Source organism: Clarias gariepinus, chromosome 11, assembly GCF_024256425.1.
Source record: "Clarias gariepinus isolate MV-2021 ecotype Netherlands chromosome 11, CGAR_prim_01v2, whole genome shotgun sequence".
NCBI classification, from domain to species: Eukaryota; Metazoa; Chordata; class Actinopteri; order Siluriformes; family Clariidae; genus Clarias; species Clarias gariepinus.
The window spans coordinates 25,160,544-25,175,801 of record NC_071110.1 but is presented as its reverse complement, the minus strand read 5'-3'; the positions used below and the strand labels follow the sequence as shown (position 1 = coordinate 25,175,801).

Below are 15,258 nucleotides of genomic sequence, written 5' to 3'. Positions count from 1 at the left end.
GAGTGAACGAGGAGTCATGGGATCAAAGTGGTGCACTTTTACCTTTTCATTTTATTGGGCTCGGGAGACCCGGCCAAACATTTCTATTTATGTTGCGTGGGTGTTCGTGCAAAATTCTGAGCAATACGGCTGTGTATAGTGGTACAACCTGGTACAAGTACAACCCACATTTATCGCTTTTTGTGCTTCGGAAATAACAATTACAATAGTAGGAGCATCCCGAGGCTGTGTCGCGGGCTGTGCCCAGTGTGTATAAGTGACCATGTTTGCAGTCTGGGACTCATTGCTAGCGTTTATAACCATAGCGTCTTGTGATATTTCAGATCCCTGAGTGCCTTCGAATCTACAGAACTCCATTCTTGTCTTTATTAGTGAATAAAATGAAATGAGAATGACGCCCTAATTCTTGTACTGAGTTTAAAGCTGTAGTCAATTTCAAGGGAGGGCTCTTCAGTGACCTTAAACATAAAACGTGTTTAAATATAATTAAGATTGTGCAGGGCTCAGACAGGTATTGCATATGTGTGTGTGTGCACGCGCATGTGTGAATGTGGTTTCCATCACTTTATCTTGTGTACAAGGTCGCGGGGGGCCTGAAGGCCTATACCCAGAGACTAAGGGCACGAGGCGGGTTACACCCTGGACAGGGTGCCACTCCATCACTGGGCACACACATACACACACAAACGCGGTAAGCATGGGGCTAGGCTATATAGCACACATTTTAGAAAACTTCGAATCTTGATCAGGATCTGCGAACTACTGTTTACTTCATGGTGTAAAGCGTTTACATGGAACACAGCGGACTTACAAAACAAGAAATACACTTCTGAATGGCAGGGATTGTCCACAACCGTCAGCAGTGCTTAATGAACATCATTGAATGCTGAACACAGGAATTACAAACTACTAGGGCTGTAGCTATCGAATATTTTAGTAATTTAGCCCTACAAACTATGCAAACTATAATTCCACTACAAGTCTTTATTTAAATTTAAGTATTTTTCAAGTCTTTATTTGTTTTAAATAGCTTTTGTCCAGACCACATCCACCCATAACCTAAACCACATTCACTCACCATTGCATCCCTCCAACATGTGATGGATTAATCCATGTGCAGTGTTAGAGACTGTCGAGAACGCAGGACTAATAATGGAAGATGTATATATCCTCTACCTAGGATGTGAAAGGAACAAAATATTGGCTCACTGATGATGTATTACACAAGGTGTATGGTTAGGAGCACTATTTTTTGGAGAGAAATAATTTTGAAAAATGGAGCAGGCTGAGGAACAGCGTGGTGCCACATGGGTAGTCTGGGCACGTCGTTGTACATGAATCAGGTGTTGCACACCATCCCTGGTTGTTAAGACATATCTGTAGAACAGTGGACTTTTTGCACCATGGACCAGTTTTATGTAAGACCATTTTCCGTGGACCGGCCATCGTTCGCTCGTAACAACGCATAATAAAATGCATAATAAATAGAACATACCGTAATGCAGAATCAGTGTGAGCTCTGAGTTTATTTCCCTGCGGCAAAACGGTCCCATCTTGGATTGATGGGAGATGATGACACCCGAAGTGTGGAAGGATTTTCAGCGCTTTGTGGTGATCTCAAGATATTAGGCTTTAATTTTAAACCAGAACGTTAGGGTTGTCGCAAATATACTTTTAAGGCATTAGATCTTATACAATACAGTGTGGGCTCGGAGCATGTGATTCACATGTTGCGATAAACCCTTAATTAAGGTAGGACTATTGACATTTCCTTTTAATGCAGCTTTTTTTCTTGTTACCAGTCTCAGAGTCTCCTCATCATTCTTAGAGTCTTCTCATCATAGGGTGTTTTTCCTTTTATCAAAGAAGCTCTCTAGAGCCATTTTTTAAAAACTCATTTAAGGTAGCGTTAGCTTGTAACATAAGCGTAATTGGCATCAAAACCAATGCAGAGAAAAGTGTGGGAAAGAGATACAAAGGGAGGTGAATGAGAGATGATCTGGTCATAAAAAACACACTCTACAGACTCTAATTGTCAGTAAGTTAGAAATAAAATAATAATAATAAAAATAAATCATTTATTAATTTATCTCTAGTACTGCTGGGATAAGCTCCAGACCCCCCACGACCCTGAATACAGGATATTGCAGTTCAGACGATGAGTGAGTCACTAAAATGGAGACTTTTAGACCTATTGACTCGCTGGGTTCTTCTGAACGCTGCTTTGCCCTTTAGGCATACTAATTTTGATGAGATATATGACAATGATTTTGAATTAATAAGCTTAGTTGTCAAATCTAGCATCTTTCAAATGAGAGTTCCTTGACAAAGGTCAAGCCCTTTTTGTCCTTGAAAACCTTTGAGATAGGGATCCAATATTCTTTCATTAATTTATTCATTTTTTTTAAACTGCTTATCCTGTTTAGGGTTTCAGGAAGCCTATCCAGGGACTTCGGGCATGAGGTGGGGTACGCCAACACATTGCAGGGTACACAAACCCAGTTACACACTGTGGCAAATTAGCCTCTTCTTAATGTGTTTGGACTGTAGGAGAAAACCCACTAAGCACAGGGAGATTTTACAAACACCCTGGAGGTGAAAGGTCACTATGCCACTTTCATTCCACATTTTAATTAAAATGTCCTTAAATAAAGGTTTAAACCAATATGAAGCAAAAAACCGACTTCTTAACCGCTAAATTTTTTTTAAACGAAGAAGGGTACGTGCCAACTAGGAAGTTTGGATCATTTTAGTGACTCGGTTCTTTGAATCTTGTTCATTAAAATAAACAAATCTTTTTTTGAGTCATTTGGTTCATTTCGTTCTTTTGATCAGAAATGAAGTAAAATGTTACATTTTCAATAAACAGACCTCAACACGTCTACAGACACAAATTTTGGCTAGAGTTCCAGTAATAAAAATATTACAACGCAGTTAAGAACATATTATGATAAACAGAATAAGCAGCTCACCTCTTATATCTTTTGGTACCAAATTGGTCGCTCTTTTGTCACATGAGTCTCATAAACGCTATACAGTGCATTACACAGGAAACAGAATAGAGCGGTTTTCTCAAGAGTCTTCTAGTCCGAGTCGTTTGTTCTTTTGAATCTACTGCACTGCATAGAGTCTATGGGAGTCACGTGACAAAAGACATTTCTGTTTCCTGTACATAACCTATAGAGGTTTTGCCATTTTATAAACATGCACGCCCAGTAGAAAATTAACGAATCACCCTGTGAGACTACTCGTTCTTCTGAGTTACTTTAAAGACTTGTTCAAAAAGAACGAATCGTTCATGAACGACCCATCACTAGTGCCTACTATACCATGAATGTTCCGAACTATGCCTGCGAAACCGTGTTACGCACCAATCCCTGACGTTTGCATACATCTCAAATATACACTCATAATTGTGATACATTACTGCATTACAGTAACTGAGCAGTATACATTTACAGTGGAAGAAATGTTTATTCAATGCGTTAAGGTTCCCTAGGAGTAAAAAAAAAACATTTTCCTATATAATGCTGTGAAGAGTCCCTTAGCACTAGTCAAACAAGTAATGAAAACACTATTTTACATGGCAAGGCATTATTGCTTATACAAATCTAATGCCAATGATGTCTTAAAGCCTCACCAACAGGGGAACCAGGCATGCCGAAATATGATATTCCATAATCAGTAAATATATTGTTCTGTTCCTTTTAGAGCGGCTTAATTTAGAAAATAAACTCATTTTACTGCTGCGTTGTTATTCCATAAGGAATTAGCATTTCTACAGTTTAGCAGTGACAAAATCTCTCCATGTTTTAATATCTCCCAACCATAGACTTTGTTCATAATATTACACAAGAGAATATTTCAAAAACCTAAACGTGACTGACCAGTACAGCACAAGCAAATACATCACACAAGATGTGCATTTTTTTTTAAAATTATAATAGTATGGTAGTAAACAATTAAGGATGATACATTTTTTTATTAGAGGCAAGAAGTTTTTTCAGTTGTTTGCAAAGAAACATCAATGTGTGTAGTGGTTATTTAGAAAAAAAATTTTTGCCCGATATTTTGAAAGGAGTCAATAACTATGCAGTTCACTGTGTATTCAATATTGCTGGCATGTGGTCTTGTTGTGTTCTATAGTCCATGAAAAATTGTTATTGATCACACAAGGATGTTTTTGCTATCAAAAACAAATGGAGACACACAGACGAGACGGCTTTTCCTTATGCTACTTCTGGGAGACTGGCACTTAACCAGACTAACTTTGACAATTTCCGAAAACAAGCCAGGATTTTCTAATCACGTAGTGGTAGTTTCAGTCTTTTTCTGGAACACTGAGCATCAACAAATGTTTGTTTGCTATGTTGGCATATGCATGTGCCTGAAGGACTTTCTTTGGACTATCTTAAGAATAGAACTTAAACACACACAAATAGTGACTTTTCAAAGAATTTAACGCTTAGTTCGGAATCAACCCTTGATCCAAAATTTACTATAGCATTTGTGGGATACTAGAATTAGTGAATAGTACTAATAATTAAGAAAGGGAAGATGAAAGGGAATATCATAAACAAGATATATCACTTATCATATACTGTATACCGCTTTATCCTGTACAGGCTATCCCAGGAGACCTAGGACACGAGGTGGGGTACACCCTGGACGTGGTTTCAATCAATAGCAGGGCACACAAAAACACATACACACACATGCTCATTTGCACACTATGAGGAAATTTTGGAACGTGAGTCAGCCTTACAGTATCTGCATGTCTTTGGAATGTGGGTGGAAATCCACCAAGCTGGATGAGCTGCTAACAAACTACAGGCAACTTGAGAACACCAGTTAGTCTAATCTGCATGTCTATGGGACAAAACCAGAGTACCCGGTGGAAACCCACCAAGCCTGGGGAGAACATGAAAACTCCATGCACTCAGACCCGAGGCAGTGATCAAACCTGGACCCTGGAGGTCCTAAGCTAATAAGGTCACTAAGTGATACAAGATACATACAGTGGAAAATTCTCTAAAAGCTATAAATAAGACAAAATGTTTGGCGTGTCCAATTTATACACTGAGACTAAACCTACAGCACATTTCTGTCCAATATCAACAGATTTAAGAAACTGATTATCTATACTGAACACTGCTATGTCTGTCAACCCTTTAGCCTTTCCTGAATCCCGCTGGCATATCCATTTTGACTTTATTTTGTTTTGCGCACTCACTAAATATTGAGTTTCTTTCCTGTTGGTTGAGCAACTAATAATGCAAAAGAAATCATTTAATGCAAGCATTTAGTTTTGGAGGTTTTCTCATTACAGCTGTATTACAAAAGGGTGTAAACAACTATCACACAGGGAAGAAAGCTTTAATGCCAATACCTTTAAACACAGCAGTATGCACTTGACTCTCATTGAACAAAAGAAATGCCCATGGGCAGCAGACACACTCCATTGCTCTAATGTAGAGTAATAATGTAGAGCTCACTACCCATTCATACACATCGGCCAAAAACCTGGGACAAATCTTTTAGCATGACGGCTGCAATGTGTGTAAATAGGATTAGTTATCACTGCTTCTACTGGGTGTCTCATTATCACACACTGGCATTAAAAAAAAACACATCTGTCTGCTTCACTGAAATACCGGCCAATGTTCATGTCTCTCAGGCCATTTGCAAGAAGTGATAATGACATAATGGAGACAGATCTTTGGCAAAGCATGAATCAATTTGTAGTCTTTAGGATGATTGGCTGAAACAGGAGGACCAGAGGGAATACAGGAACGGATTATAAATATTGCTTGAAATGAAGCTTTTTCAAGTCAAATCCAAGTGAAGAACTGTTAAATGAACTATGCTTAGAAGGCCATGATCGGCACAGCAGGACCATGCACCATGAACTCAGCAGGAAAGAGCAACAGGTCAAAGAGTCTTACCAGTGAGGTGAAGATGTAGGTGTAGTAGACAGAAAGCATTCCTAACTCGGATGCCTAGGAGGGAAAAAAAGAGACAGAAAAAACAAACAAACTTCATTTCATGACAACCACATTACACACTGCCTTTGTATGAAAGGCTTCTTTCATTGATCAAAATTAGGCATTTGTATTATCTGAGCATCACGATTGCCTACAGTGTTTTCCTTTTACTCAGCAGATAGGAACAACATGGTGTATGGAGATTTAAGCTCTGCTTAGATACAGATCAAAGACAACAAAGGAGCATGGTACTCATGACCCACTAGACTATTCTATTCAATTATTACCCATTGTTACCTGGGAAACAGCCACAAAAGCATTTCAATTTAATGTGACAAGTGTTAGAACATTTCAATAATTACTTGCTATGAGACTCTACTAAGACAGAGTGGACACATTGTACATGCATATGTGTCGAGTGTCTGTGTTTTTGATTCTGAGGATCTGAGAAGTGGTAAATTTTATATTAAAAAAAAACGTATAAATAAAAATATTTTTAAAAAAGCATCAAAAGAAGGCAAAATAAGTCCACCTGAGGGACCATATCCACAGATTTGACGGAATCTTTTTCATAAACTTTGCTCTCTCTCTTAGACACCGGTACATTAAAACTATTAAACCCACAGGGTCTACTCAACCAGGGATCTGCTCAACACAACATGCTTTTGTGTTCCGTAGAAGTACTTCAGTTTCTGTCAAATTAAAATTTCAAGAAGCTGAAGTGGTTCGTAAAGATGCTTACTTTTCATATGTTAATGTCATCAGTAATAATAATGTGATGATGATAATAATAATAATAATAATAATGTTGTTGTTGGTCTTTAGGCTGCTCCCATTGAAGGGTGGCCACAGCGGACCAACAGATCCTCACAACAACTCGGCACAGGCCGTGGCTGGGGTTCGGGCACTGGCTGGGAATTGAACCTGGACCTTCCATATCGTAGGCGAGTAACTTACCACTGAGTGAACAATAATAATGATGATGATGTCATACCCACGTAACCATTACCGGCTGGAACATGAACACTTTAAAGGGGTCACAATTTTAAAGATTTTTAATAAATAAAATAAATTTTATTTATGTAATGTTGTATTTATTGTCTCCCCTAACTTCACTATGAATGTTTTCCTATCCCTGCCTCCGCCACCACAATCCACAGGCAGACCTCACAAAAACTGTCATCTATGTTCCTGCCCACTTAAGGACAATAACAAAAGGGGTCCGTTACCAAAACCTACAGTACATTTAAAACCAGTCACGCAAGCACTTTCAGCAAAAAAACTCATCTGATAATGTTGAAACCTTAAAGAACACTTAGACTTCTCTGCTTAGAAATTGCTTTAAAGTCTTTCGGAACTGCCTTTGAACGACATGTGGCTAGTGTCGAAAGTACAAAGATAACCATTTAACAAAAGTCTGAATCCCAAAACCCTCTCTAACCCATGATTTAGGGCACTTCTTGGGGTGTATGTAATAAGAGATTGAACACTATACACAGTGCACTACTGTAGCTTTCCATCTTACACTATTTGAAATTCAACCCCAGAACAGTTAATTAGCTAGTTATTAAAAAGCTTCTGCATTGTGCAGAATATTACAATTAGCCCACAAAGTCCTGCCTGTGGCCTGTGAGATGGCCTGCAAGACCTTGGTTTCTTCACTTCTTATGTTCATTGTGGGAACATCTTGGGATGGCAAGGATTTAGCCTATCTGTAGAATAGATAAGAAACTCGAACAATGCTACCCATGTTCTTCCTGTATGCAAGAACCTTTTTATACAAGTAATCTTATCTTCTACATAGAAGGCTACAAGAGACTACAAGATAAATGCTCTACAGTTCAAGATGAATGCTCTACAAGCACTACAAGATGAATGCTACAAGATGAATGCTCTGCAGCTCATTTGGATCCAGTGCATTGCCTGATTCCAAATATTCTAGCTTTTCTCCAGGGACAGCCAGACAGAGGCAGGTCCCTATATAGGCAATAACTGCCAATTCATCACTCAACAGCATGAAGGATACTGTAGCATCTCTCTTGGGTCTCATTATGACCTTTTTGTAAGAAATGTCTGCCATGTTTTCTGAAGAGCCCATCATCTCATCATTGTTTCGGCACTCAGTCTTCTTGGTTTAATAACTCAGGAAAATGTCTAATTTATTTATTTATTTATGTGGAAACAATGTTGTGATATCTGTATCAGGGAATGGCTTGAATGTACAGTACTGTGTGAAAGTTTTAGGTTGGGTGGAAAAATGCTGTAACTTAAGAGTGCTTTCAAATATAGAAGTTTTGTGAGTTTCTTTTTATCAGTGAACAATATGGAAAGTGAACAGACAAGATTTTGAAATCAAGTCGAAGTATTTGGTGTGACCACTCTTAAACAGTAGGAATTCCTGTAGGCTTTTGAAGGAACTTGTGGTATGTGGTAGGTTGTTCCACATATCCTGGATATATCCTTTATGTAATCCCAGATACTGTAATGCTGAGATCAGGACTCTGTGGGAGCCAAACAATTACTTCCAGGACTCCTCGTTTATTTGTACGATCAAGATAATTTTGAATGATATTGGCTGTATTTGTATGTTGTCCTGCTGCAGAATACATTTAGGGCCAAATAGAAGGCTCCCTGATGATATGGCATGGTGGATACGCATCTGCCTGTATTTCTCAGCATTGAGGACACCATTAATCCTGAGCAAATCTCCAACTCAATTTGTAGAAATGCAAGGACTTGCAAGGAACCTCCATCATGCCTCCCTGTTGCCTGCAGATACTCATTTTTGTACAGCTCTCTAGCCCTCTGGCAAACAACCTGCCTTCTGCTACAGTTCACTCACTTACTCACTCATTCTTCTTCTATACCACTTTATCCTGTATTCAGAGTCGCGGGAACCTGGAGCCTATCCCAGGAGGCTTAAGGCACGAGGCAGGGTATACCCTGGACAAGGTGCCACTCCATTGCAGGGCACACACACATACACACACTCACACACCCATTCACACACCCATTACACACTGCAGGCAATTTGGGTGTGCAGACTGTGATGGAGGAAACCCACCAAGCACGGGGAGACTCCATGCACACAGAGACGGGAATCAAGCCTGGCCGGGAATCAAACCCAGACCCTAGAGGTGCCAGGTGATGGGTGCTAACTACAGTCCCGATCAAAAGTTTAAGACCACTTGAAAAATCATCATATTTTGCCTGGTTGGATCTTACCAAGGTTCCAAGTAGAGCTTCAACATGCAACAAGCAGAAATTGGAGTGGGATAAAAAACATTTTTTGAGCATTCAATTAAATGAAAATAACGATTAAACTGAAACAGGCTGTTTTACAGCTGATTACAATTTTAGGACCACATGCCTTTAAGAGGTCAAATCTGTGCAATGATGTTGATTCATTGTCATTTTCTCTCATGTAGTCACATGTTCCTATGGCAAAGGCAAAAAAACTCTCCCTTTTTGAACGTGGTCGGGCAGGACAAGGGACTTCTTCCAGGAGAATAACATCACATCATGTTTGGAAGTTTGATTTCTGTTTTGGGGGGGTTTACGGGTTTTTTTTCAGGTGTGGTCCTAAACTTTTGATCAGGCATTGGACTACGGTTCGGAAGATCCCAGGTTCAAACCCCACAACCACCGAGTTGCCACTGTTGGGCAATTGAGCAAGGCCCTTAACCCTTAACTGCTCAGATGTGTAATGAGATAAAAATGTAAGTCGCTCTGGATAAGAGCGTCTACTAAATGTAAATGTAAATGTAAGGAAAACAGGATGCGCCTGAGCTCAATTTTGCAAAGGCTGTGAATACTTATGTACTGCACATGTGCTTTCTCATTTTTTTTTATTTTTAATAAATTTGCAAAAATCTCAAGTAAACTTTTTTATGTTGTCATTATGGGGTGTTGTGTGTAGAATTCTGAAAAGGAAACAAAAGAATTGAATCAATTTTAGAATAAGGCTGTGACATAAAATGTGGAAAAGGTGATGCACTGTGAATACTTTCTGTATGCACTATATACATATATGTAATAAATATAACTTACCTTACCTAATAACCTTACCATTACCCTTTCTACTGCCATCTAGTGGATAAATGAACATTAAACCCACCTATCCACTAAATGGGAGTAGTGGGTAATGGTGAGGATTGGCATGTTCAAAAAGAACTGGAGAACAATGCAGCTGAATCCAGGAAGCAGTGCGCGTGTCATTAGGTTTTGTTATAACTTTATGCCTTTCTGTTGTTAATAAAGGCATGAGTTACAGAACTGTCAGCTTCACTTTTCAAAGCTGCAGGTTAATTTGTTTTATTTTTACTTTATATTTTGTATTTATTATTTTTATATAAATATTTTTGGGTTGTGGAACAAATCGTCTGAGTTTTCATTAACTCTTATGGGGAAAACTCGCTTTGATATACAAGTGTTTTGATGTATAAGCACACTTCTGGAACGAATTATGCTCGCGATCCAAGGCTCCACTGTATTGGAATTATCAAAGCATTCAGTTCTTCCAATTAACCTTGTGACAATGCACATTGCTTTATTTTTTTATCGTTCATATTATCGTTCCTATTATCGTCTGTTTAGTCAGTCAAAATGCATGTAAGATGATGATGATGATGCATGCAGAATAGGTCTGGTAGTTTCATATTGCATAAAGAGGGAGAAAATATCAGTTGGTTGCATGTGGGAGACATGCATGTTACTTAAAAAGACGGAAGAGATAAAAAACAAATATTTATACTTTTGCTGTAATGCATTATTGAGCCAAAAAAAAAAAGGATTTTAAAAGTGGTCCGGTCAGTTAAAAAAGTACAATGCCCTCCATGCTTTTGCATCTTTGGCAACCAGCACAAAACTATTGGGACACAATATACATTAAATATAGCACTTTTTCTTTGTCACTGTAGTTGTCACTATACACTATATTCACCTTTTACTAATCATATATTTTATAATAAGCACTAACCCTTCCAAAAATGCCACATCAGCAAAATTCACACAATTGTATATCACAGAGATTTCACTTCTCCTCATAGCACAGATTACACAGAAAACCCTAAGACTTTCATTTTATCTGATTTTATCCCAGCAGTATTATATTCATCAAACTAATCCTCAGCTGTTCTAAACGTTGCGAATAACAGCGACGTTACTTTAAACCCTTTTCAGGTTGAGGCAAAATCCCAATGTATATACAGTGGTGTGAAAAACTATTTGCCCCCTTCCTGATTTCTTATTCTTTTGCATGTTTGTCACACACAATGTTTCTGATCATCAAACACATTTAACTATTAGTCAAAGATAACACAAGTAAACACAAAATGCAGTTTTTAAATGATGGTTTTTATTATTTAGGGAGAAAAAAATCCAAACCTACATGGCCCTGTGTGAAAAAGTAATTGCCCCCTGAACCTAATAACTGGTTGGGCCACCCTTAGCAGCAAAAACTGCAATCAAGTGTTTGCGATAACTTGCAAGGAGTCTTTTACAGCGCTCTGGAGGAATATTGGCCCACTCATCTTTGCAGAATTGTTGTAATTCAGCTTTATTTGAGGGTTTTCTAGCATGAACCGCCTTTTTAAGGTCATGCCACAACATCTCAATAGGATTCAGGTCAGGACTTTGACTAGGCCACTCCAAAGTCTTCATTTTGTTTTTCTTCAGCCATTCAGAGGTGGATTTGCTGGTGTGTTTTGGGTCATTGTCCTGCTGCAGCACCCAAGATCGCTTCAGCTTGAGTTGACGAACAGATGGCCGGACATTCTCCTTCAGGATTTTTTGGTAGACAGTAGAATTCATGGTTCCATCTATCACAGCAAGCCTTCCAGGTCCTGAAGCAGCAAAACAACCCCAGACCATCACACTACCACCACCATATTTTACTGTTGGTATGAGATTCTTTTTCTGAAATGCTGTGTTACTTTTACGCCAGATGTAACGGGACACGCACCTTCCAAAAACTTCAACTTTTGTCTCGTCTGCCCACAAGGTGTTTTCCCAAAAGTCTTGGCAATCATTGAGATGTTTTTTAGCAAAATTGAGACAAGCCTTAATATTCTTTTTGCTTAAAAGTGGTTTGCGCCTTGTTAATCGCCTTGCAGGCCATTTTTGCCCAGTCTCTTTCTTATGGTGGAGTCGTGAACACTGACCTTAATTGAGGCAAGTGAGGCCTGCAGTTCTTTAGATGTTGTCCTGGGGTCTTTTGTGGCCTCTCGGATGAGTTGTCTCTGCGCTCTTGGGGTAATTTTGGTCGGCCGGCCACTCCGGGGAAGGTTCACCACTGTTCCATGTTTTTGCCATTTGTGGATAATGGCTCTCACTGTGGTTTGCTGGAGTCCCAAAGCTTTAGAAATGGCTTTATAACCTTTACCAGACTGATAGATCTCAATTACTTTTGTTCTTATTTGTTCCTGAATTTCTTTGGATCTTGGCATGATGTCTAGCTTTTGAGGTGCTTTTGGTCTACTTCTCTGTGTCAGATAGCTCCTATTTAAGTGATTTCTTGATTGAAACAGGTGTGGCAGTAATCAGGCCTGGGGGTGACTACAGAAATTGAACTCAGGTGTGATAAACCACAGTTAAGTTATTTTTTTAAGAAGGGGGGCAATCACTTTTTCACACAGGGCCATGTAGGTTTGGAGTTTTTTTTCTCCCTTAATAACGTAAACCTTCATTTAAAAACTGCATTTTGTGTTCAATTATGTTATCTTTGACTAATAGTTAACGGTTTTTGATGAGCAGAAACATTTAAGTGTGACAAACATGCAAAAGAATAAGAAATCAGGAAGGGGGCAAATAGTTTTTCACACCACTGTATATCTCAAACCCAAATGTCTTCAGCAAATTTTTTTCCCATTCCATATACCTTCGGATAGGACTTTATGTAAATTGCCTTGTGCGATGGATCCAACTTGCTATTCCATGGTGATCAGTTGACAGATCCGGCTCATGGTTTACCCAAGTGTACAAAACATATGGATTTAATTTTGATGGTACAATTAAAAATGTGATCACTGGTCCTTAGTCTACCATGCTCTGGTAACAAATGTAGCAGTACAGGGGCAGGTAAGAAGTTATTTAGTATCACCAGAACCACTATAGGAGGGACAAATATTGAGTTTGAGCAGAAACTCGAGAGAATTTGCTATAGATGACTTTATAGTCATCGCTATGCCCTATGGACATACTGTATATATAGGCTCTGTTGAGATAACACTGAATCAGACAGAATCATTTCTCCCGCACCCTCACATGCACACAATACCGGACTTTATACATTTTATACATTCACTTACACACTGAAAATACTGTTTATAATTGTACATTAAATATTGGTATTTGGTGCACTGCAGTGTCTATTTTTTGTACAGTACACGTTAGCTACTTCCGCGATTGAAGTAGTTGGAAGTAGAACCGGAAGTAGAACCGTGGTTCGTTCGTATCTGCGGAAATTTGTAACTAAAATGTTCATAAGTCGGGGATTACCTGTATAATCTGTGTTTTGTTATGCACATTACTGACAAACATTTCACTTCAGGAGTCTGCCTGTCTAAGGTTCTACAAGGTTAATACTGTATCAACACTCATCAGTGACATAATTCTGGTGATTATTACCAAGTATCTTTAAGTTGTTGGCTCCAAATAACACTGTGCATATGTGTTATGCAAATGATTCTCACTAAGGTAGAGTAATACAGAATGCTGGTTATTTATGCAATTTTATTTCTGTCTACTGCATGACTGCGTTATAGAATCTCACCTTATCCCGATAGCCAAGCAATGATCTGGGGTTTGTATAGGTGAGTTTTAAATGCCATTATTAGGGGTATGGCCAAAGACTTAACTATTTAATTATGTTAGGTTTACCACAAACCATAAGTCATATTTCAACAAATGTGTTTAAAAGACTACCATGGCTATTGGTATATTTCTTTGCGTCATGTTACAGCTTTCCTTGTTGTTAAAAGTCCAAAAACATTTTCTAAATATCTTTCTCAAAAGAATGACATTTTCTTACAGAACCATAATTTAGCAATGAAATGCCCTGCAACCTTTATCAAGTGCTTTACAAAATCTTCAAAAGCAAACAGGCATAATCACAATGTGCATAAATTAAGCACTATTTCACTGAGGAACAGCCTTAACAATCGCATGGCAAGCACGGCTATTCAGAAAACTCTTTTCCATTGTCAACGCTAATAGACTTACAACAGTAGAAACTCCTCACTCAGTATTCAAAGCTTCATGAACAATGAAAAGCCTGACTCAAAGTAATCATTTCCATTATCAATCCCTTCATGAATCAGTGTGATTGTTAGCATAATCATAAATGTTTTTTTTTTCAAGACATAACACACACAAGAATAAAGCATAAATAGCATAGAGCCTTGAAGAGAGTTGAAGGCCTTCCGACCACTATCTGCCAAACTTCTTAATGGATTCATGGAATTAATCAGTAATTGTCAAGTAGAAAATGACAGTAATTGAAAAATACAACTAAGTGGCTTATAAATCAATGTCTGGATTTGAACCACATTGTCACTGGTTTGGGATAAGTTAAATTGCATTATATTGTAAAAAAAAAAAATATGGTGATATTATAAATTTACAATCTGTACAAATGGAAATTCATTTTTCTTATTTTCTTGAGAAGAATAAGACGTAATACATTGTACATAAGTTTTTGAGGGATAAGGGCTGTGCTCAAAACTTACAGCTTGCTAGGACTACTACTACAGTACTACTACTACGTTCAATAATAATAATAATAATAATAATACAAATACAAATACAAATACAAATAATAATAATAATAATAATAATAATAATAATAATGCATAACAACCACGGAATAAAGCAGTTGTAAAAGTACATTAGTAAACCCTTTTAAATTTCATGTCAGGTAAGACTACAGAAAGGCAGTTTCTCGCTCTATACAAGTCCAATCAAGCCCTGCTTTTGCTCTTAAATTGCATATTTCCTTCCAATTTTATCCTATTTATTAAAGCGAATGAGGGTTAAACTAGCTACAACAGCCACATGGGTTTTTTTTAGGCTTATAATAATTGTGTCCATGCATCAGTATTCTATAATGTAAGAATTGCCCTTGCAACTGACCATGTAATTGGAACGTGTACGCAGGAGCATCAGCTTGAGCATTGGCAAACAGCTCTGCCACGCTTGGCCATATCGTCAGTTGAACAACAGCCAATTCTCCCGCTACGCTGCATGCATGCTCCTCACATTGAAAAAGGGGTGTGTG

The 15,258-nt window shown here is 38.3% G+C and overlaps 1 protein-coding gene across 2 annotated transcripts in view; it reads right to left on the bottom strand.

The window, feature by feature from the left end:
* Positions 1 to 15,258, bottom strand: part of grik4 (glutamate receptor, ionotropic, kainate 4) — a 236,329-nt gene that overhangs the window by 112,496 nt on the left and 108,575 nt on the right. For both annotated transcript variants that reach the window (XM_053507303.1, XM_053507304.1), the window contains exon 6: positions 5,946 to 5,999. In XM_053507303.1, coding sequence (XP_053363278.1) covers positions 5,946 to 5,999 — 54 coding nt within the window. The remainder of the gene's footprint in view (positions 1 to 5,945; positions 6,000 to 15,258) is intronic.